The 23011-nt window shown below is 48.3% G+C and overlaps 1 protein-coding gene across 2 annotated transcripts in view; it reads right to left on the reverse strand.

Moving 5' to 3' along the window:
* The window catches only part of DNAH6 (dynein axonemal heavy chain 6), a 1211389-nt gene that overhangs the window by 364514 nt on the left and 823864 nt on the right, over window positions 1–23011 (reverse strand). For both annotated transcript variants that reach the window (XM_069236637.1, XM_069236634.1), the window contains exons 53-54: window positions 21762–21885; window positions 1587–1783 (exon numbers count right to left, since the gene is read on the reverse strand). In XM_069236637.1, coding sequence (XP_069092738.1) covers window positions 1587–1783; window positions 21762–21885 — 321 coding nt within the window. The remainder of the gene's footprint in view (window positions 1–1586; window positions 1784–21761; window positions 21886–23011) is intronic.

Consider the following 23011-nt stretch of genomic DNA (forward strand, 5'->3'; position numbering starts at 1 on the left):
CCTGCAGCCATAACCCCATATGCAGCCAACCACACGCTGCACACGGCCAAACCCGGCAGCCAATCATGGGCCGATTTTAACCCCAGGGACCCCATCCCCTGGGGCCCGCCATATTTTTTTTTTTTTAGGAGAGTAGGGTACACAATCCTGGTCCGTGGGCAATATTTTGGCCTCAGGGACCCCATCTCCGTGGGCCCAAGCTAATGTCTGGCCCTGGTTACCCAATTTCCTGGGGTTCAGTCATATTTAGTTGGGGAAGTGGTGTACATGGCCCGCTTCCCTGGGCCATATTTTGGCCCCTAGGACACCGTCTCCTGGGGCTCTGTCTTATTGTATATGGGGAGCGGCACGTAGCCCCTTCTTCTGGGCCAATTTCTTGCCCCAGGGTCCCATTTCCCAGGGCCCTGACATATTTAATTGGGGGAGAACACACTGCCCCCCCTCTCAGGGTCGTATTACAGCCCTGGGGACCCTAACTCCCGGGCTCGGTCTTAATGTAAATGTGGAGGGGGGCATGAAGCCCTCTGCCCCAGGCCGATTTCTGGCCACAGGACCCCTGCTCCCGGGATCCAGCCTTATTGTAAATGTGGAGGAGGGCATGCATCCTCCCCCTGGGCTGACTTCTGGTCCCAGGTACCTTATATACCAAGGCCTGAACATTGTTAATTGGGGGAGGGGGGGCACGTTGTCCTCCTTCCTGGGCCGTATCTCAGACCCAGGGACCCCATCTTCCAGGGCCAGACCATTCTATGAAGGGGAGGGCGGCCCGCAGCCCTCCTTTCTGGGCCAATATTGGGCCTGGGGACCTCATCTCCGTGGGCCTGGCTGGTATATGAAGAGGAAGGGGGCACGCAGCCTATCTCTCCTGAGCTAATATTGGCCCAGGGGACCCCATCCCCCGGGGCCCAGCCTGTCAGTGGCAGGTGCCCTGGAGCCCACCCAGCATACCCACTGCTTCTTTGTTGGGGGCCTTGAGGGGAGCCTCAATACCCTTGCAGCACCGGCTGGCTTCCCACCTCAGACAGGAGTTGGCTTTGCTCCTACCCACAGGAAGCAGCTAAAAATGCTGCTCCCTGTGGGTGAGAGCAATTTTTTTTATCTGTTTCCCTGCCCGCTTCACAATGTGCAGGAAAAGAGATTAAAAATCTGCTCCCAGCAGGCAGGAGCATTTCTGTTGCTCCCACCCAATGGGAGTGGACTTAGGCCCTCATTTTGACCTCAGCGGTCTTTTTCAAACATCGCAGAGGAACCGCTGTGCTGAAGACCACCAGTGCAAGCGGTTTTCCGCGCGGCGTATTATGACTGCTGGCAGCCCTCCGTCCTTTTTCGGACGGAGAGCCGCCCAGCAGCCATTTTGATAAAAGATATCAGGTAAATATGAGCAATTAACAATGAAAGCAGATTTTGAAAATAAATGTGGCCTAAGACGACTCAAGTAATTTCCTAAAAAATTATTCTGACACCCTCTCTTCTATCCTCAAGATATAGCGGGCCTCCGGGTAAATAAAGTAACATCATCATTAATTTGTATTCCGTGAAACGCTAAGCCATCTTTTTCGCGCTCCAGTGGACAGACCTACACTTACCTGCTGCCTATAAAAAGCAGTAAAGGCCCCAAAGTAGGCAACACAAGCTGCTGCTATGAATACATTGCCGATGACGTTTGAAATTTCATCTTCGAAGTTTGCAATGCTCTCCTGCCACCGAACCTGTTCATCTCCCAATGAAGATGTGAGCTTTCTGGCACGGTTAAGACGTGCTTGTGTAAGTGCCATTGTCTTTGCTGTAGAATTAGAAAGTAATAATCATTACTGCTTTAGAAACACAAATTAGACAAAGTTGAGAAAATACCGCCTTGCATTACCTTTACCATGATCTTATTTAGAAGTTAACTGCGCTTTGAAAATATCTCAGTAAGTTGAAAATATGTGCTTTAGTGAACCCCGATTATGCTCCATCAGTGGCGATATCGAACTCGGTAAATACTAAATTCTGAATATGTTTATAATAAACAATTGCACTGCATTTTCTTTTCATGATCCTTAACGCATTAGCTAATTGTTATCTCACTGCCTATATACCTCAGTTTATGCTCTAGAAGGTTTTAATAATAATCTGCCTTCCATTCAAAAGAGAAAGATCATCAGGGTTCTTCATCAATATGGAAAGTACAGCCAGTGAACTCATAACATTAATTACCTGCAAACCTTCCCTGACAAGTGGCAAAGGAAAAAAATTAATGCTTCTACCAAGTTGTGATTGGGTGAAAAAGGTTTCTGATCGCCCTAACCACAGAACGTATCCACTTATACGTATGCAGACGACAGAAGCTCACTTATCTAAGCTCCACCATAACTTGGAAATGTTATCAGAGACCAAGACCAACAAATCTCAGTCTTTCAGGGCAATTTAAGTCTGTCCAAGTTTTATCACCTCTATCCTCCTAAGACACAAAGGCAAACCTTCCACTTAATGAGAAACCGGATCCACTGTATCATATGACCTTGGGGCACTTCAGATCCACGAAGGTCACTGTCATCAGAAACTTCCTGGATCTGTTCATGGCCAATTGAATACCTGAGTAATGCATACAGCAGATCATAATTGTATGGGTTTAGCAGTGTGTTTCACAAAAATCCTCTCCAGGCTAACTCCCAAGAATAGGGCACTGGGCATTTTACATTCTAATGAGTTCCAAAGATCACCACCTGCGAATACCCCACATTTTGAAAAAACATTCACTGCGTCGTTATAAAGACTTCACTTGTGAAAAAAGACTAAGGTGGTCATTACGTTCTTGGCGGGATGCCCCCCGCCAACCATGCCGGCGGTCAATAAAAGACCGCCAGTGTTGGCAGCAGGCATCTCGGCAAATAACAACACATGGCGCCTCACCGCCATTGATGGCGGTGAGGGCCACCATGCGCCATGCTGGCGGTCGGTGGAGGGGATGGATGCTGCTCCACCCTCGGTATATGGAGAGGCGCCGATGGCAGCGGAACAGCATCCAGAGAGCCCGTTCGGTCCCGGAGCAGCGCAACGGAAGAGGTAAGTGCTGTCCGAGATGGAATGGTGTGTGTGAGTGCATGGGGATGTGCGTGAGTGTATGTGGGGGTGTGTGTGTCTGAGTGCAAGTGGGGGGTTGGGGTATGGGGGGACCTATATGTAGGGGTGGGGTGTGGGGGATGGTGAGGGTCGACTTGGGGGGGAACTACATGGGGTTTTGGGGGTGGAGAGAAGGGTGGTCGGTTTTCAGAGTTCGGGGTGGGGGCTGTTCTAGGGGCTTGGGGGGGTGGGTAGGTGTAGTGGAAAGGGGGAGGGGCCTGGGGTGTCACATACAGGTGACAGGAATGATTTTTCTTGTCACCCGTATGCATCCCGACACAGATTGCCTGGCGGGGTAACTTACCAGGGAATCCCTGGTGGAACTGGGATCATAACCCCACCGCCTGTCCGGCCTCCACCGCCAGGTCGATTGTGCCCAGTCGGCCCGGCGGTCGAATCTGGCCTGGCGGTTGGTGGTAGTGAACAGGCTGCTTTGCAGCCTATTCACTACTGTGTTTAGAATATCACGGTTTGGACCGCCAAGCCGTTGGCGGTAATGACCGCCATTGCCGGCATGGAGGTCCAGACCGCCATGTTCATAATGACCACCTAAATCTGAGAGAAACTGTGCGAACATTGCTTCCCCTCCCAAATGAGGAGCTATAACATTAATGCTCCTAGGGACTACCCAAGGCCTATGCAGTATTATTTTCCTGCACAACCACATGGGCATAGTCCCTTGCTAGCAGCACAGTTTGTAGCATGGTGATGTCTATTCCAAGCCAAACATACACATCATTCACATGGAGAAAAAAAGTCAGAGGCAATCTGAATGTCCAAAGCACCATCAAATTGTGTTGCCTTTGTGTTTCCTACCAAAGGCCTTTCACATTTTGTTCTTCCTGGTGCACCTACTATTCTCTCTGGGAACATTTATCACTACTGGATGCTGGGTTGGCGATGCCCTGGTCCTATCATCTGTGTCCATCACACATCCAGGGGGCATTCTGTTTCACCATTAGACAATCTGTAAGCCACTAGTGATGCTGAAAGAACTGAGTGACCATTACAGAAACCCAACCTTCAGCCTTGCCTCGAGTACCTTTAGGCTTCTAACATGAGAAACCGAACTACTTGACTAGTTAAATCTGGTCTCAAGTAGGGAATCATATCATTTATATGTCCTCCATAGAACCTGGAACACCTTCATCAAAGAAGCGTCTATCACCTTTTATATATGGGTGTAAGGAATCTGCAGCTAGATAGAATCTACCAGATAATGCTTTGCCGAAGGTAAGTAACTTGTTCATCTGATAGAGACTTCTTGCTGCAGATTCCTTACCTTTGAATAGATACTCAAGGCATAACCTCCTGGCGTTGGGCTGCGGATACCTCCACTACACTAAAAAGTCCTGTGGGACTGAACGGGCAAAGTGTCCGTCTCTCCGTACCTGATTGTCCAGGCAGCAATGTTTTGCAAACGTGTGCAAAGATACCCACGTTGCTGCCTGACAAATCTCCAGGACTGGACGGACCCGAGCTAGCGCAGCGGTACCAGCTTTTCCCCTGGTGAAATGAGCCCTCAGGAGAATGTTTCCTGGCCAATGTGTAGCAGATCTTGATGCAGAGAAAGACCTAGCTGCAAATGATTCGCTTCTGCACTGCCCGAGCCTTCTTTGCTCAAATGTACCCCACAAAGAGTTGGTCATCCACCCAGAACTCTTTGTGCGGTCAAGGTAGAATGACAACGCTCTTTTTGGGTCCAGCTGGTGGAGTCGCTCCTCTTCCTTAGAGGGATGAGGTGGAGCAAAGAAGGTGGGCAGGGTGATGTTCTGACCCAGATGAAATGGGGACACCACCTTGTGGAGGAAAGAGGCACGAGTTCTGAGTACCATCTTGTCTGGATAGATAGTGAGATACAGTGGCTTTAATGACAGAGCTTGCATCTCACTCACCCTCCTGGCTGATGCTATTGCCACTAAGGAGGCTGTCTTGATGGTGAACAGCCGGAGGAGAGAGTTGCGCAAAGGCTCGAAGGAAGCACACATCCTAATTGTGAGGACCAGATTTAAGTCCCATTGGGGATTTGAAAAGTGAAGGTTGATAAGGCAGCCAAAGGAATGCCGATAAGACAGCCAAAGGAATGCCAATAAGGCAGCAAGATAGCCCTTGAGAGTACCCAAGGCAGAACCCTGCTGGGCATGGGAAAGTATAAAGAGAAGGATATGAGAAAGCAAAGCAGGAAGAAGATCAATGGACCTTTCTATACAATAATATACAAAATGTTTCCAACAACAGGCATATACTGTTTTAGTGGAAGGATGCCTGGCTGCCAAAATAACTTTCCAGACTTCAATAGGAAAGTCAAAAGGCATCAACTGCTGCCGCTCAATCTCCACGCATGAAGGCGCAGAGTTGACAGGTTCGGGTGGAGAACCCTCCTCTGCTGCAGCAACAAAAGATCCTCCTGAAGGGGCCACCTGATCAGAGGACTGATGCTCATTCTGAGAAGCTTGGGATACCAGACTCTCCGTGCCCAATCCAGAGCCACTAGGATTATTTGGACCCAGTCGTCCTTGATCTTTTTGAGAACTCTGGGCAGAAGTGGTATGGGCGGAAAAGCGTACAGGAGGCCTGAGCTCCACTCGCGGCGAAAAGGTTTGCCGAGCGATTGCCACCTTGGAAACTCCAACGTGCAATACTGCTGACATTGCGCATTCTCTGCTGAGGCAAACAGATCTAACCAAGGCTCTCCCCACCGCTGAAAGAATCCTAGCGCCACCTCCGGATGGAGATACCATTTGTGATCCAATAGGCATCGACGGCTGAGTTATGTCCGCCCTGGCAATCAGAGAACCTACCAGGTGTTGAACCACCAGGGTTATGCCTTGCTGTTCCAGCCATGTCCAGAGACGCAGAACCTCTTGACATAGAGTCCACGACCCCACACCCGCCCTGCTTGTTGCAGTACCACATCTCAGTGGTGTTGTACGTGAACACCTGCACTATCTTCCCTTTCACAATGAGAAGAAATGCTTTAAATGCCAGTAGGATCACCCGGAGTTCCAGCAAGTTGATATGGAGTCCGGATTCCGCCAGGGACCAGAGGCCTCTGATCTCTGCCTCTCCCAGATGGCTGTCCCATCCCAGAAGTTACGCATGTCACTACTGCGAGATCTGGCTGGGGAAGGGAGAGGAGTCTGCCTCTGACCTAATCGCAGTTCACTAACCACCACAGCAGGTCTTTTGCAGTTCCCTTCGAGATCTGAAACGTGTCGGTAAGATTTCCCTGATGCTGTGCCCACTAGAACTTCAGGTCCCACTGCAGAGCCCTCTTATGCCATCCGGCATGTTTGACTAACAGGATGCAGGAAGGCATGAGTCCCAACAGCCTCAGAGTCTGTCTCACTGAAATCCAAAATAGAGGCTGAAACATCAATATCATAACCTGAATATCCTGGACTCGCTGCGTGGGAGGATAAACCCGAACCTGCACTGTGGCCAGAACAGCCCGGTGAAAGGGGGCTTTTGAGAGGGAGTCAGGTGTGACTTTGGCATGTTTATAGTGCACCCCAGCGAATGCAGGAGTTCCGCCATAGTCTGAAGATGGGTAAAGAGAGCCTGAGGAGTAGGAGCCTTCAACAGCCAGTGGTCGAGGTAGGGGAAGACTGAAATCTCTAACCTGCGCAGATGAGCTGCTACCACCGCCGTTACCTTCGTGAACACCTGAGGGGCACTGGTGAGACCGAAGGGGAGCACAGTAAACTGAAAGTGCTGGTGGCCCACCTTGAACCGCAAGGAACGCCTGTGGGCTGGCAGGATGGAGATGAGAAAATATGCATCCTGCAAGTCCAACCCTACCATCCAGTCTCCTTGGTCTAGGGCAGACAAGACCTGAGCAAGAGTGAGCATCTTGAACTTCTCCTTTCTGAGGAAGAGATTGACGTCCCTTAAATCCAAAATAGGGTGAAGACCCTTGTTCTTTTTTGGAACAAGAAAGTATCGGGAATAACAACCACTGCCTACTTCTGACATAGGGACCCTTTCTATGGCTCCCTTGGCCAAGAGAACCATAATTTCCCTGCGGCGCAAGATTAAATGATCCTGTCGTCTTTCAATGGAGGGATAGAGGGAGGGAAAGACTGGAAGGGGAGGGAATAGCCCTTCTGTATGATCTGCAAGACCCATGTGTCCGATGTTATGGACCGCCAGTGAGGGAGATGAAATCAAATCCTCCCTTCAGCTGGACAAATATGGTCTTGCAGAACCATACTAGGAGGGCTTGGGTGTTGTGGAAGATGGGGGCTGGGGGGTGGCCGACCTCTGGCTAGACCTTCTGGGTCTGGAGGTACCATGACCTCATCCTCGCACTGGAAGCTGTGATGATGGAGGACGGTGGCTGACCTGTGTGTGGTGGGGTACCCCGCCCCTTCCGAAGCCTCGAAAGGGGTTTAAGGCTGAATGCTGGCAAGCAGGCGCCGAGAGGCCCAAGGATCCAACTGTAGTCCTAGAACCGCTCAAGCCCCGAGTCTGCCTTTTCTCCAAAAAGGTGTGATGCATCGAAGGGCATATTCATCAGATTTGCCTGGACATCCCGCGAAAAGCCAGTGGTATGAAGCCAGGCATGACAAAGAAGGGCCACTGTCGATGAAACTGCCCTGCCCAGCGAGTCAGTCGTGTCCAAACCACACTGAATCGTAAACTTGGCTGCATCTCTCCCATCCCTGACAGCCTGAGTGAGTGTGTCCCATACGCCCTCCAGGACCTGGGGCAGCACTTATGCTACTGTATTCCATAAAGTATGGAAAAAACGGCCCAGTAGGCATGAGGTGTTTACGGACCTCAATGACAGACTGGAGGAAGAGAACAGCTTCTTCCCAAGTTGGTCTAGCCTCTTGGATTCCCCATCCAGGGGAGCGGAAGGGAAGGCACATGGACAGTAGATGATTGGACCACCAAGCTCTCCTAGGTGGGGTGTTGGGTGAGGAAACTAGGGTTGGTAGGCGCTGGTCGATGACGGCGGCCACTCGTCCTATTTCAGGAGCCCCTATGCTGGGTTTGGACTGCATGCCCAGCAGGACATCAGTAAGGGCTTCATTGAAAGGTAACGTCTGCTCTGATGTAGCAACCCCCGCCTGAAGCACTTCTGTCAGGATGTTAGTCCTGACTGGCACTGTAAGCAAGTGTAGTTCCAAGACCTCAGCTGCTCTACGCACCACCATGGCATATGACGCTCCCTTCTCTGTAGCTACAGAAGGAGGTGAGAGCATGAAAGCATCTGGAGAAGTATCCAGTCCACTGGCTTTCCCCTAGATCCTCATACCAGTCCTGCTCCTCTAATCCATACTCTAAAGTGTCCTCAGACCTGTCCCTTTCCTGGCTGTTCAAAATAAGCCCTAGGCACTGATCTGGGCCGTGTCGGCGCCGTCAATGTCGTTCTGGCTCTGGATCATCTGGAATGAGGATGGGGCTCGTACCACCAGTGGATGCTGGCAGTGGGGGGGGGGGGGGGGGGGAGTGTCGACGTCGGGACCGGTGCCAGAGAAGGCCGACTATGTGGAACTGGTGCTGGTCCGGATCCAATATTGGATCCTGGGGTCCCCAAGACGCTGAGGCCAAAGCCGCCGGCGTCAAACCCGATGGGGCCCCTGCTGACCCTGCAAGGTCTGAAGACCCACCAGCGCGGGCAGCCAATTAAATACAAGGTGCATGGCTTCATAAAAGTCTTTAATTTGAGCTGGGGTCGCTCCGGCTCCCGGATAGGGGGGGGAGAGACGTGAAGACGGCCCTGGCATCGGCTCTGCAGAACTGTGCTCAGAACGCTGACATTCCTGTGATGCCTCGTTGGGCAATGGACGTGGTGAAGTTGAAGTACGCTTGTATTCTAGTTTTTCTTGTGCCTCCTCCCCGAGTGCCCCGAGGACCTCGAGTGCGAAGAAGAGGACTTGGGGCTCCCAGAGCAGCCCCGCAAGCTCCTCCTCGATCGGGACAGTGACCTCCTAAGAGTAGCACCAACCAACGTCAACTGCCAGACCGCCATGAGCTTCAGAGACCGCTCTCTCAAAGCTTACGGGGTTATGGGCCAGCAATTGGAGCACGACTTCGCGTTGTGGTCTCTGTTGAGGCACCAGAGACATACCTGGTGCGGGGTCCGTCACTGACATGGTGCGATGGCAAGGGCCACACAGCTTGAACCCCATCTTCCTCAATGACATCCTTGCACAGACACAAAACATCTTCGACAAAAAGGCTGAAAAAAAGGCCTGCCAAAAAAGGCAGAGGATAGCTCGTTCCCGGACCTGCGTGTAACTGGCACAGAAGGAAAAGAACTGATGTACACGCGATGGGGTGGTGCCTTTATAGGTGACTGGGGTGTCACAGACGGCTCCAACGACACTGGTGATGGCGCGCAGATCCGAACGACGCACACGGATTCGAACGACGCCACCCAATGGCGTGCGCAGGGTATTGTTCATCAAAAAATTCCTGATTCGAAGCTGACACCAGAGAATTCAAAGGTAAGGAACTGCAGCTAGAAGTCTCTATCAGATTACATAACTTTTTATCTACAATCTTACAGCCTTGAGAAAACCCTGAATTTGTATGTTGCAAGAAGGTGAAACATGTTGACTGAAAGAAAAAACCTATGCTATACTGATCTTTGGCTATTGGTTCTTGTACCTGGATGATGAACAAGTCTATATGCAGGGTAACAATGGATGCCAAAACTAAAAGAAGTTGTGTCCTTCTTCACAGATCACAATTCATGTACCACATCTTGTGCTGGAAAAATAGTATTTTCAGGAAATATATCAGCTAGATAATTGTGATTGATAATAATTATATAACAAAAAACTTTTTTCGGCTTACACACTAAACCTGCATTCTAGCCAAACAGTAAAGAATACCACAAATTTACACTTGCAGTGCATTACTGAGACATTTTACCTCTCGATAATATGTTACAAAACGCAAAAACAGGCATGGCATAATGAAAGTGTGTGGCCTTGACATCTGTGGTGGCAGGTGTTTTGGCTAGCCTGGCACCCAGCACTATGTTTTTGCACATATATGACTACTTTCTGATCTAACATCCGGTACACTTGTTGCTGATGTGCGAGCACCTTTGGCATTCTCCACCTCCCCCGCTTGACTAGGCATGGCATAATATTGGTAGCAAATATGCCATATTCCACATCCCAGGAATATATGAGCTGTGCTCATCTCACAGTTTGGTGGGCACAGCCACGTTCATCAAGATGTCTGGCGAGTCACTAGGCCTCTTTAATTTCAAAGTTCTTGAACTGGGCTTTGACTCACTGGAACACTACCCCAATAACAGTGGTTTCCATAATGAGCATGAGGTCACAATGCCCGGCTGTTCCCTCAATTCACTTATAATGATCAAAACCTCACGCATGAATGAGTTATAATAAGACATGGAAAGTCCTGCCAATACCTCAGCCACAGCCCTCGGCTTACCAAAGTTCAGCCCCACATTTTGTCCCAGCATCAGTTTTGCCAAGCGACTCCACAACTAGCTCTGGCTCGATCTCACAGCACAGAGAGGGAAGCCTTATTATTTTCCTTTTTTATGGAATAATGCACATGTCTGGAAGACAGGAAATAACTCTAAGGCCTCCTTTTCTTTTTCTTATGCTTTTTGATGCCTCTCCTGTCAAAGGACTCAGGTCAGTGAGTGTAGGGAGGGAGACAGGACATTAACTGATTTTTCACAAATCATCTGGCCTTTAAGGTCACCGCAGGACATTTACTTAATTTTCAAATGTCATGCTCAACGACCTAGCACACCGTATGAGGAATATACATGGCATTCTCAGACAACAGAATATTTTCTGCGATGGATGAAGCATGTTTTTTTTTTTTACTCTAAGGTGGATATGGTTAAGTAAAGAAAAAAAGAAGACAACGGATAAATGGAACATGAATTTTGAATGTTGGATCATTCAACATGACTCCTTGCAAGTTCAGTATTGCGGGTGCTTGGCCCAAGGAGGGCTGCAGCAAGCTTGGGGCTTTGACGGAGGGGACGCTTGGTGACTGATGCATTTTTCTCCCTGATAGCCCGTGAAAGTACCCAGGGCAGAACCCTGCTGGGCAAGGGAAAGTATAAAGAGAAGGATATCGGAAAGAAAAGCAGAAAGAAGATCAATAATGTACAATAATATACACAGTGCTTCCAATGGCAGGCATATACTGTTTTAGTGGAGGGACGCCTGGCTGTCAAAATAACTTTACAGACTTTGAGGGGTAGTTCAAAAGCCATCAACTGCCGCTGCTCAATCTCCAAGCATGAAGGGGGCCGGATTCTGCCATAGACCAGAGGCCTTGCAAGTTCACTGTGGCGGGTGCTTGGCCCAAACAGGGCTGCAGCAAACGTGCGGCTCCGTCAGAGGGGATGCTTGGTGACTGCTGCATTTCTCTCGCTGCTGGCTTTTTAAACTGCTCCCCACTGAGGTGAGACCTGCAAAGACCTGCATTGCCATGGAGGCATGTATTACAGGGGCTACCCACTCTAAAAAGAGACTATCAGGGGCTTTCTGGAAGACTCCAGCTTCCACACAGTGATATGGGGGCTACAATGGAGGACTGTGGCAGTGCTGCAGGGCTGCTGTTAAACCCACCTCCCTCTGGACTACTACTTTTGCCCTCCCTCCCGGAACTACAAGACTGTCCCTACTATGCTGCAGGCCACTTGGATTTTAGCCCCTTGCAAGGGGAGTTTGGAGGTGTGAAGGGGGGGGGCTCGGGCTGACATCTGTGGACAGATTGGCTGGGGCCACAAGGTCGTGCCCACTAGCCTGCCTATCTGCTGTGGCCTACTGAATGGCTGTTCTGCCGCCTGCACTGATTACCACATCAATACCACCACCTGACAGACTGACCTCCCTTTCTCTTTCTCCCACGCTTGCTCTCCTGCACAAAGGGTTGTACACACTGACCAAAGGAAGACTCCCCTGTACTCCATCAGCTAGAGAGACTACTCCACTTCTACATGCCTCCTCTATAACTGCTGGGTAAAGCCCCAAAGCCGGAGAAAAGCTAGACATCATCCTGGCTGCCATAAGCTCCTTGGAGGACAATATTGATGCTTTGGTGGACCTTGGTCTCTTGAGAGACAATCACCGGGAAATGGCTGATCTGGCACGTACAGTGGAAACTGCTTTGTCAGATATGGCTCCAGTCACAAAAGAGCACACATCCACCCCCTCCGCCATGTCTGAACCCAATAAAGTCCTCAAAACCAGGACTGAGGACCAGGGGAGCAGAGTCAGTCATAACAGAAGTAGACTTGTTGGGCTACGGGAGAACATAGAAGAGGGCTCTATAGTTGCTTTTCTTGAGGACTGGTTGCAGGATGTGCTCGCCTCCGAGGGCTAGTCCAAGCTCTATGCCCCTACAACAGAGCACAGGGTTTTGAACGGACCCCTACAACTGGTGCACCACCGTGGCCGGTGGTGGCCCACCTCCTGCATTTCTGAGACTGAGATTGCTTGCTCCAACAAGCATGCACTGCGAACTCTTCCCTGAAGGAGAACGTAAAAGTCTCAATTTTCTCCAACTATGCAGCAGCTGTGCAGCAGCATGGGACATCTTTTCTCACTGAGAAAAAGAGGCTGCATGAACTATCTCTTATGTTCTGCTGTTCCCAAACAGATTTTGAGTGCAGCTTCATTGCAAGACCACATCATTTTGACACTCCTGCCTGGAACTGCCTTGATACCTATGATACCTGTGACTACCTGGAGCAACTGCAGAACCCTCCTGCGCCTTAAGAGGCTCAAACAAATTAATTCAAAGAGATGCCGGGACACTTGTCCTGCACTACTACACGTCCGAGGCTGGTAGGGATCAGGCCCTGGCTGCGGACACATTCGTAGGACGTGCTGCTGAGAGTAGAGGGACCAGAGCTTCCTAAAATGAGGATTCTGGATCTGGCACTGAGAGCGTCACAGGCTTTGACTTCATTGTTATGATCCCTAGGATTTCGCCTTGAACGTCTGACACCATTATTTAGAAATGTTGTCTCTCATGACTCCTAAGAGAGGAACACATTTTTTGCTACTGATTTCTTGAACATTTGATGTATAACGACCAGGCATCCACTTTTCCTTTGAAGTGATTATTGCCCTTGATGAGAGACTCTGGGGTGGAAGGGATCAATTGCTGCATCGGATGTTTCTTACACTAACCTTGGGCGACTGGTCCACTGTAACCTACTAAAGATGCGATTTCATTATGATTCAACATGGAGTTTTGTTGGGGTGTTTTCCTTGTTGTTTACGCACCAGAGTGAGCTGTTGATTATGATTTCTACTGGGTTGTACTTTTCCTTCATGCTTGATTCATCTGGTTGGGTGGGTTTACTGTCCCCTTAGGCTAGCCTCACTCTCTTTTACCATGCCCGGCATTGCTTCTATCCTAAGGGTAATTTCTTGGAATGTCCAAGGCCTCAATATCCCAAGGAAGAGGCACAGATTACAAACATGTATTAGAAGACATAGGACCCAGACTGCATTTCTCCAAGAAACCCACCTCTCTGAAGTGGAAAGCCAGGCACTGCAAAAGAGCTGGCGGGGGACAATTTACACAAGTACTTATTCTGCGTTTGCTAGACAGGTGTTAATATCGGTGCTTCCTGGGACTTCCCTTTTTATCCTAAAACGGGATCACTGATCCAGAGGAATGATAACTTGTAGTGGGTGGAGGGGCAAGGGGGGCAAACTGAATGGTAATGATGTAGCTTCCATTAATGTTTATGCCGCAAGCACTGATCAATCAACTTTCTTGTTCACCCTAGCACCTCACATCACTAAAGTGCTACACTCTCCACTACTCCTATGTGGGGACTTTAATTGTATAGCTGTCAACAGTCATGATAGGTCACAGCCCCCTTCTTACCTCTCCGATACCCAAGAACACAGGCCTCTTTTGCTGCTGGATGGGGGAGTGGGGTTTAATTGATCCCAGGAGGGCCCACAACCTTAGGGTCACTACATACTCTTTTGATACGGTATGCATGGCTTGTCAGTCCACCTCAATACATTCCTATGCTTTGCATAAACACATAACCGGCGACTCAAACCGAATAACTTGCGAAAACCCAATCCAACCATAATTGCTAGCACTGACATGCACATAAGACATTACTATAGCTTGTATCCCACCCTAGAAGCTAAATATTGCTGTCCTGGATGTAGTAAAGTACCCTCTCTTTGGCATGGTTATCCCACATTTTGCCTGCTGTGTGTGTTAACTGTGTTCACTGGGATACTGCTAACCAGGACCCCAGTGACTGTGCTATCTCCCTCTAACTTTTGGTTGTTCCTGATTTTGTACATCCCAAAATTGGCATACTGATGTACTCATGCAAGTCCCTAGCATATGGTACCTAGGTACCCAGGGCATTGGGTCACCAGGGGTTCCCCATGGGCTGCAGCATGTATTATGGCACCCATGGGAACCCATGCAAAATGTGTCTCCAGGCCTGCCATTGCAGCCTGCGTGAAAAGGTGCATGCACCCTTTCACTACAGGTCAGAACACCAGGTCAATGTAAGTCACCCCTATGGCAGGCCCTCCTAGCCCAGAGGGCAGAGTGCAGGTACCTGTGTGTGAGGGCACCCCTGCATGAGCAGAGGTGACCCTACAAACGTCAGCTCCATTTCCTGGACTTCCTAAGTGCGGGGAGCCATTTTACCTGTGTACTGGAAAAATGTCACTACCTATGTCCAACTACATAATGGTAATTCTGAACCTGGGCATGTTTGGTATCAAACATGTCGGAATCATACCCCAATAATGTTGCCAGTATTAGATATATGATTCCATGCACTCTGGGGGCTCCTTAGAGGACCCCCATCTTTGCTCCTACCAGTTTACAGGGATTCCCTGGGCAGCCCGGGCTCCTGCATCCTACAGACGGGTTTCTGCCCTCCTGCCGCTTGACCATCTCAAGCATAGGAAGGCAGAACTAAGGACTTCCTATGGGAGAGGGAGGTAACACCCTCTCCCTTTGGAAATAGGTGTTACATGGCTTGGGAGGGGTAGCCTCCCCAAGCCACTGGTATGTTTTGAAGGGCTCATTTGGTGTCCCCGTCCATAAACCGGTTTGCACCAGTCCAGGGACCTCAGGTCCCTACTCTGGTGCTAAACTGGACAATGTAAAGGGGAGTAACCACTCCCCTGTCCATCACCACCCCAGGGGTGGTGCCCAGAGCTCCTCCAGGTGGCCACTTGATTCTGTCATGTTTAATCTAAGACGGACAAAGGCGTCTGGAAGCATCTGAGTGGCCAGGACAGGCAGGTGACATCACAGCCCACTCCTGATAGGTGGTCACCCTGCTATTTGACCAATCTCCTTTCTGGGCTACATAGGATCTCCCTCTTGGGTGGGTCCCCAGGTTCGACGTGCAAGATTCCAGCAGGATTCCTCTTCAATGTTTACTTCACCTTCTGACCACTGGGACTGCAATGGGACCCTCCAGGAACTGACAATCTGCATCTACAGCATAGACCCTGCTATGCAACATTGTTTTTCCAGCTCCTTCAAGCAACTGCAACATTTCCCTGGCTGTACAGCCTCTGAGGGCAACAAGTCTTTAGTCTGCACAAGTAGCAAGAAGAAATCTCCCTTGGAGTGAAGAAGGCACTCCCTTGCATCCGCAGGCACCAACTGCAATGACGACAGGCTGTGTGGATCTCCTCTCTTCCAGAGCTGCGTGAATCCTGCATAACGGGTGGTGGTCTGGAGTGGTCCCCTTGGTCTTCTCTACCAGCTGTCCAACTTGGGAGACAGTAAGCCCTTGCCTCTCCACGCAGGACAGTACCCCCAAGCACTGCGTCTCTTGCAGCTACCTGGGCTTGTAGGCATCTCCTCCAAGGGATCTTCAGGCTCTGTGTAGCCCAGCCTCCAGCACTCTTGCCTGCGACACACAGCCCTCTGCATGCTTCTTCAGCGACGTGGGACTCCTTTCCAGGTGCGTGTGTGGGCCTGACTGTGACTCCTGTGCTTGCTGCCTGTGGGTTGCCTGTGGGGGCTGCCTCCTCTTCCTGCAACTCTCCTCACTGCTGAGGGTCACCTGGGACTCCCCTCCATGGGTTGAGTCCTCCTGGACCTTGATGGTCCCTGGCAGATCCACATTTCTTCTCCAACTACAAGTGCCTTTGCCAAGGCTTGTTAGTGGTTTTTCCACACCACTGACCGACTGCAATCCTTCTTCCAGCGTAGGATGGCGACGCCATCACTTCAGAAAATCTTCAGTTGCTCCAGTGCTGCACAGCTGACTGTCTTCATTCACCGTCGACCTGGTCCTACATCCACAGACAGGTGGGTAGTGGCTCCTGTCACGACTGGACACTCCAACGTGAACTGGACTTGGTTCCCTTCCCTTACAGGTCTTCTTCTACCAAAATCCTCTTCTGAAGTCATTTTGGTGGGTTTGGAGAGAACAAGGTACTTTCCTCTTTTCTCCTGGTAGTTGGGGGCAGTCTGGTACTTACCTTTTGGGGTTCATAGTTCCCCTCTACCGATTCCACTTCCTTGGGAGGGGGACCGACTTTCGAATTCCACTTTATTAATATATGGTTTGGTCCCCGCTATGGCCTTCAGTACTTACTGTTGTTTTTTACTGTTTTCTATAGCCTTTTATGCTAATCATTGTCTCCTAATGAGTACATAATAGTGTGTTTACTTACCTCTAGTTGGCGTATTGCCTATATAGTATTTTGGTATTTGTGTAACCATAATAAAGTACCTTTATTTTTGGAACACTGTGTGATTCTTTCATGTGTTTAAGTGCTGTATGACTACAGTGGGATTGCATAAGCTTTTCATGTCTCCTAGATAAGTCTTGGCTGCTCATCCACAGCTACCTCTAGAGAGCCATGGCTTCCTAGACACTGACTACACCTCACTAATAGGGGATACCTGAACCTGGTATAAGGTGATAACACCATAAGTGCTCACCACACACCAGGTCAGCTTCCTATTCTGGACAACCCTGTTTTCAATTCTTACTTGGGGAATGTACTTAGCAGCTATTTCACCAAGAATGAGGGCAGAGCATCCTCCCCCATTGTGGAGTGGGAGGCATTCAAGATGGTTATACAGGGGCATTGCATTGCCAAAATAGCTATGGTCAGAGCCCAATTGTATACTGAGAACATCTGACAGAAAGACCTCTTAACAGAGCTTGGATTGTCTAGCACTGGAGTCCCAGCTTCCCCAGACCATATGAGGACAGAGAGGAAAAAACTACTAGCACTGATAGAGCGGCTCAAAATCAATGATTATCATGCTTACATCGTGAAGGCTCAAGATGAGCATGACAAGACTGGTAGGTTATTGACTTGGACGGCTAACCCTGACAGAGTTCCCCGATCCTCCAGATGCATGACATTAAAGACCAGTTAGTGCACACAAACTGATATTAATTTTTAGTTATCTACACCAAACTCTATGCACAGCACGGAACAATATACACCCAGGTCCTCCATAACTATATAATCGCTGCCAGGACAAATAGGCTATCAGCTGCAGTGGCAACTTCCCTGGGAGGGGAGATAATGATCCATAAAGTGAGGGGAGCCATTAAGGCACTGACTAGGGGTAAGCCAACTTGTGCAGATGGTATCCCAATCGAATTCTGCTTGGCCTACGTCAATTCCCTTGCCACTATCTTAACAAAATTATTCAATGTGGATAGGACCTCTGGTTGACACCCTGGGACGTTACAAGAGGCCTTACTTGTTCATCTCCTGAAGAAGGATATGACTGTTGATCGAGAAGCCTCTATAGAACCCTTTCCATTCTTAATGTGTGTTATAAGGTACCATGTAAAATGTTAGTTAATAGATTACTCCCTCTTATGGGTAACCTTGTTCATAGGGATCAATCAAGCTTTATACCTACCTGCATAACAGTACCTAACATACAATAGCTGGTCCTCATACCGCATGCCTTACTGGCTGACTATTCGAAGGCCCTGCTGATCTCTGTAGGTATTGAAAAAACCTTTGATTCTTTCAAATGGGACTATCTATATCTCATGATGGCAGCAATGGGCTGGGAAGTGCATTCCTTGATTGGATGTGTGAAAACAGCAGTTATTTCAGCACCTCCCAGAGAGGGAGGTACACACAATGGGTTTCCTTCTCTAGCTGATACTTTTTCCCATGGCTATGGAGCTCCTGACCCTTACACATCATGCAGGGAAACACTTATGAGGGTTTCAGATCAATGGCCCACTCCTCTATATTTCCCTATATGCAGATGAACTCCAACTTCTACCCTACCTACATGCTGAGCAGCGCTCGGATGTGGAGAAGGCTTTTAGGGCACTGGAGGACTTTTGTCACCACTCAGGTCTCTGTATGAACTGGGACAAATCCACTATACAACCCTTCCTCCCCCTGAAATAGGTTGTGCACTCCCCTGAGAACCGGTCATGTGCCAATACCTTGGAATTCACATGTTGCTGGAGAGCAACAACACGGTGGAGCTCACCTCCATATGTTTTTGGCTGACCCTTTCACTTCTGTGATGGGCATTGTTACATTATCAAAGATGATCTTTCTCCACTCACCCTTTACTATTACGCTGCCCACCTGCTTCACCTTCCCAAATTCTTCTTTGACTAGATGGATAGCCTGTTGGTCCACCTCATTTTAGTGGCTGAATGTTGTCAGATTGCTCTGATCAAGCTACGGCTTCCCACAGATGTAGGTGGGTAAGCGGTACGAGATATGGAGATCTATCATCTCGCTACACAGCTGAAGCAGGCAGCCTATTAGGGAGCTAGGTGCTGGAGTGGGTCAACTAATGGAACAAGATTAATTCCTACCCATACCACTCTACTGGTACTACTACGCATGCTGCAACCTAAAAAGCGTGAGTGCTTGCAGAACTTCTACTTTGTACCCTTTAATTTGCATGGATCAACATGCTTCAACATACAGGGCAAAACTCTCATATGCAAAAGACCACTCTCTGACAGCCCTCTTGCATCTTCCTCACAAAGGCTACTGGTCTGGACTATAAAAATGGGCAGTTGCAGAGTTTTTATGACCTGATGGACTAGTATGACCCTCCCCCCCCCCCCCACTGCACTTCTTGCATAATGGTGCTGTGGCGGTTGCTGTTTGACAAGCGTGGTAAGGTGATGGTTTGAAACCTCCTGAACACAGCTGCCTAAAAGATATTTGCACTACATCCAGACAAACGTGGGCAATAATTCTCCTTTAAAGATCATTTCTCTCCCAAGCCAAGGTTAAGCTGTTTAGGCTCCAGGAGCAATGGACCTCTGTTATGGGCCTGGAGCTCTCAGACCATGACTCGCTAAACATCCTGACTTACACCTCTTGTTAATTCTGCAACACCTGATTCAAGTTGATTCAGCATTATTGCTTCCACGGGGTGTACCTGACCCCTAAATGGAATAACAGCATGTTCCCGAAGGCACACACCACCAGCCCATGGTGCCATCTGGAAGGGGAGGACTTCTAGCATATGGTATGGAACTGCCCGATCCTCCCGACTTACTGGAGCACAGTATTGAACCTTATTACTGTTTCCACAGGACAGAAACTGGATACGACCCATGAGGTCTACTTCTTCAGGTTATTCCCTAAGCCCAAAGATAAGCTAGTTACCAATAGATGTGCTGACTTAGCTCTTGCCCTACCTCACCTACAATTCTCCATGCTTTGGAAATCCCCCATGGGATCTACCTTACATGGGTGGAGATGGGAAGAATCCAGATGGTCTGAATGTGAAGGAGCTTTGTTGAAACTAGAAGCACAGAGAGGTTGGTGCAGCCCTGAGCATGCACAGGTATGGGATCTGGTGCTACAAGAATGTCCGTTCATTGCTGACGAAGGCTTGTTGTTATCCCTCTCAGATGGGTGACAAGGCAGTGGATCCCACCATAGGGTCCGTAGCTTAATGAATGCCCCACCTTAGTATAAAGTTGCTGGTGCAGTATATGTACCTTGGGGCCTGGACTACATCCTATCGCCCCACAAAGCACTGGCATAACATCTGTGTTCGGGATGACACCTCAGTGTAAGTTTGTTAATGATCATTATCAGCTTTATTGTTTGGATGCTTTCCACCCACCTCCTTCTCCCCACAGGTACTGTTAGTGCTTTGTCATAACTAGCTCAAGCACTCTTTTCTACTACAGAACTGCATTCTTGCTTGCCATTTATTCCTATTGATCTGTCTAAATGATACTTAATTACGCCAAATGAACAAGTTACTTACCTTCGGTAATGAATTATCTGGTAGAGACTCTATCTAGCTTCAGATTCCTTACCTTAGAATTCCCTAGCGTCCGATTCGAAACCGGAAGTCGGGTGACGTAATTCGGCTCCGCGTGCGTCATTTGGCTCCGCGTGCGTCATCCAGCTCCGCATGCATCGTCAGCATCGTTGGAGCCGCCTATGACATCACGGTTGTCAATATAGACGCCGCCTCGGCGCGCGTACGTCAGTTCTTTTCCCACAACTTTCCACGCCAGAAGCGCAGAGTCATGGAAGAACTAACAGTTATGGATTTTATCTTTTTCACTTGACTGTTTGAAGTAAAAATTCTCACATACCTTTAAAAAAGGCAAAAAGGCCCCAAAATATATATATACATAATTATATATATGTATAAAAATATCCGCAGAGCGGGGAGGCTTGGGTGAGTGTAAGAATTTGCAGCTAGATAGAGTTTCTACCAGATAATTTGATCCCGAAGGTAAGTAACATGTTCATCTGATAGAGACTTCTAGCTGCAGATTCCTTACCTTAGAATAGATACCCAAGCTATAACCCATGGCTGTGGTTCTGAAGGATATATTTTTATACTAGAAAGTCCTACAGGACTGAGCGGGCAAAATGCCCCTCTCTTCTCACCTGGTTATCCAGGCAGTAGTGTCTTGCAAATGTGTGCAAGGAAGCCCACGCTGCCGCCTGCCAGATGTCCAACAGGGGTACACCACGAGCTAACACAGTGGTAGCAGCTTTCCCTCTGGAAGAGTGAGCTCTCAAGCCCTCTGGAGGCTGCTTCTTGGCCAAAGCGTGGCAAATCTTTATACAGAGAACGACCCAGCACGAAATGGACTGTTTCTGTACTGCCCGACCCTTCTTTGCAACAACATAGCCCACAAAGAGTTGGTCGTCCAACGGAACTCTTTTGTGCGGTCAAGGTAGAACGATAATGCTCTTTTTGGGTCCAGCCGATGGAGCCGCTCCTCTTCCTTAGAGGGATGCAGTGGTGCAAAGAAGGTGGGCAGGGTGATATTTTGACCCAGATGACGTCTAAATGATACTTAATTACGCCAAATACTGTCTTATGGATGCCAATGTCAACTTTTCTACAGTTGGTCTACTTATGCAAGATACTATTCCTATGGTACTGACATATGATATACCTTAAATCTTAACAAAACAGGTTAAAAAAACCTGTAGCCTGGATATTTCAAAGATAAATCTGCAAAGGGAAAACGTAGAATTAAAAATCCATTTCCAATTTAGATTAAATGACAGCTTTTTAGTAGTACATTTTTATAAATGAATCTACGATTGTCTATGCATAAGCTACTTGTGAATTCCTGATGCTCTAAGTCCCAAGGAATTAGGTTTTAGAGTTCCATTACTTATCACAATTCATAGCAATTGTTAATTAGCAACTGTTACAAATCTTACCAAGACTTTCTTTTTCTCCATAACTTTTATCATATTTGTCTTGCAATTCTTGTATTTGCTCTTCCACATCTTTTAATTTCTTTTGTTTTTGTCGCAGGGTAGCCATAGTAGCATCAAGTTCAGCCTGTATTTAAAACATAATCTCTACATTACATTTATTTTGCATTACATAAACTCCATCATCTTTCTTATTGTATGGGTTAAACACATTACATAATAAGCAGACAGGGCTAACTGGGCCACAATAAAGGTGGTTGAGGTAATTTGTCACTGGTGCCCTTGAGTCAGTAAAATTATGGCTCCGCAAACTGGGCCAAGTACAATGCTTTGCACACTAGACTCTCAAGGTAGTGAAGGGGAGCAGTCACATGCTTCTCAAGGAGGTAGTTTGAAGGGGAGAGCTCATAACTTAAAAGTGAACCAAAAGGCGCAATAAAGTAATGTTCAGCCCGGTGCTTATCTTTAGTTAAAAAGATAATACTTTAATCTCACCGCAAAATTTTATTCCAGATAGTTCTATATGGGAACATTTACAGGGTTGCAGTCTCATCTATGATCCCCAGTAAGGTGCTACATTTCATCCGATTCCTTGTCCCCTCTCTAGATGTGCCTAATGTCGATGATCCTCAGTACTGTCAAACAGACACTGGCATTAATCAAGTGCTAGTCACTTTGGATTAACCCACTGGTTTATGCCTAGATCAGTTCAATGGCTTTTTCCACAAAATTATCAAATGGCAAAAGACATATATTGTTCATACCACAGATTTCTCTCAGCCCTCCGTCTCTCAATTTGTCATTGCAAAGCCTCTCCTTACCTATCTAGTGGTGAACAGGTAAAGAACTTTGGTTGTTATGGCAGGTGATTTTATTCAATCTGTACCAGTGACTTCAGTGGTGTGGAGTTGCCACACCAGCTTCACTAGGGTAATTAGCGACTTGTTGTATTTGTCAGTTGCCATATCTGTGCTGCATCAGGACTTCTGAATCTCTGGTGGTAGCAGCATTCTTTAGGAAGTTCCAACAAAAGGCAGTAGTAACACCAGTACTTCAGGCACACAAAATGACTTCTTACTTGAATGTCTTGGTGAAGTTCACTCTCTCAAAAGGCAGACTTCTAGGTACTAGGAGTATACATAGCTCATCCAGCAAGAAGTGCAGACTTTAACTGACTTTAACTGATGTCCCATCACCACAGGAGAAATTGTCATTGAGGCACCAGTCATGGTCATACAACACTTCTTTGAGTA

The sequence above is a fragment of the Pleurodeles waltl genome, chromosome 1_2 (assembly GCF_031143425.1).
Source record: "Pleurodeles waltl isolate 20211129_DDA chromosome 1_2, aPleWal1.hap1.20221129, whole genome shotgun sequence".
NCBI lineage: Eukaryota > Metazoa > Chordata > Amphibia > Caudata > Salamandridae > Pleurodeles > Pleurodeles waltl.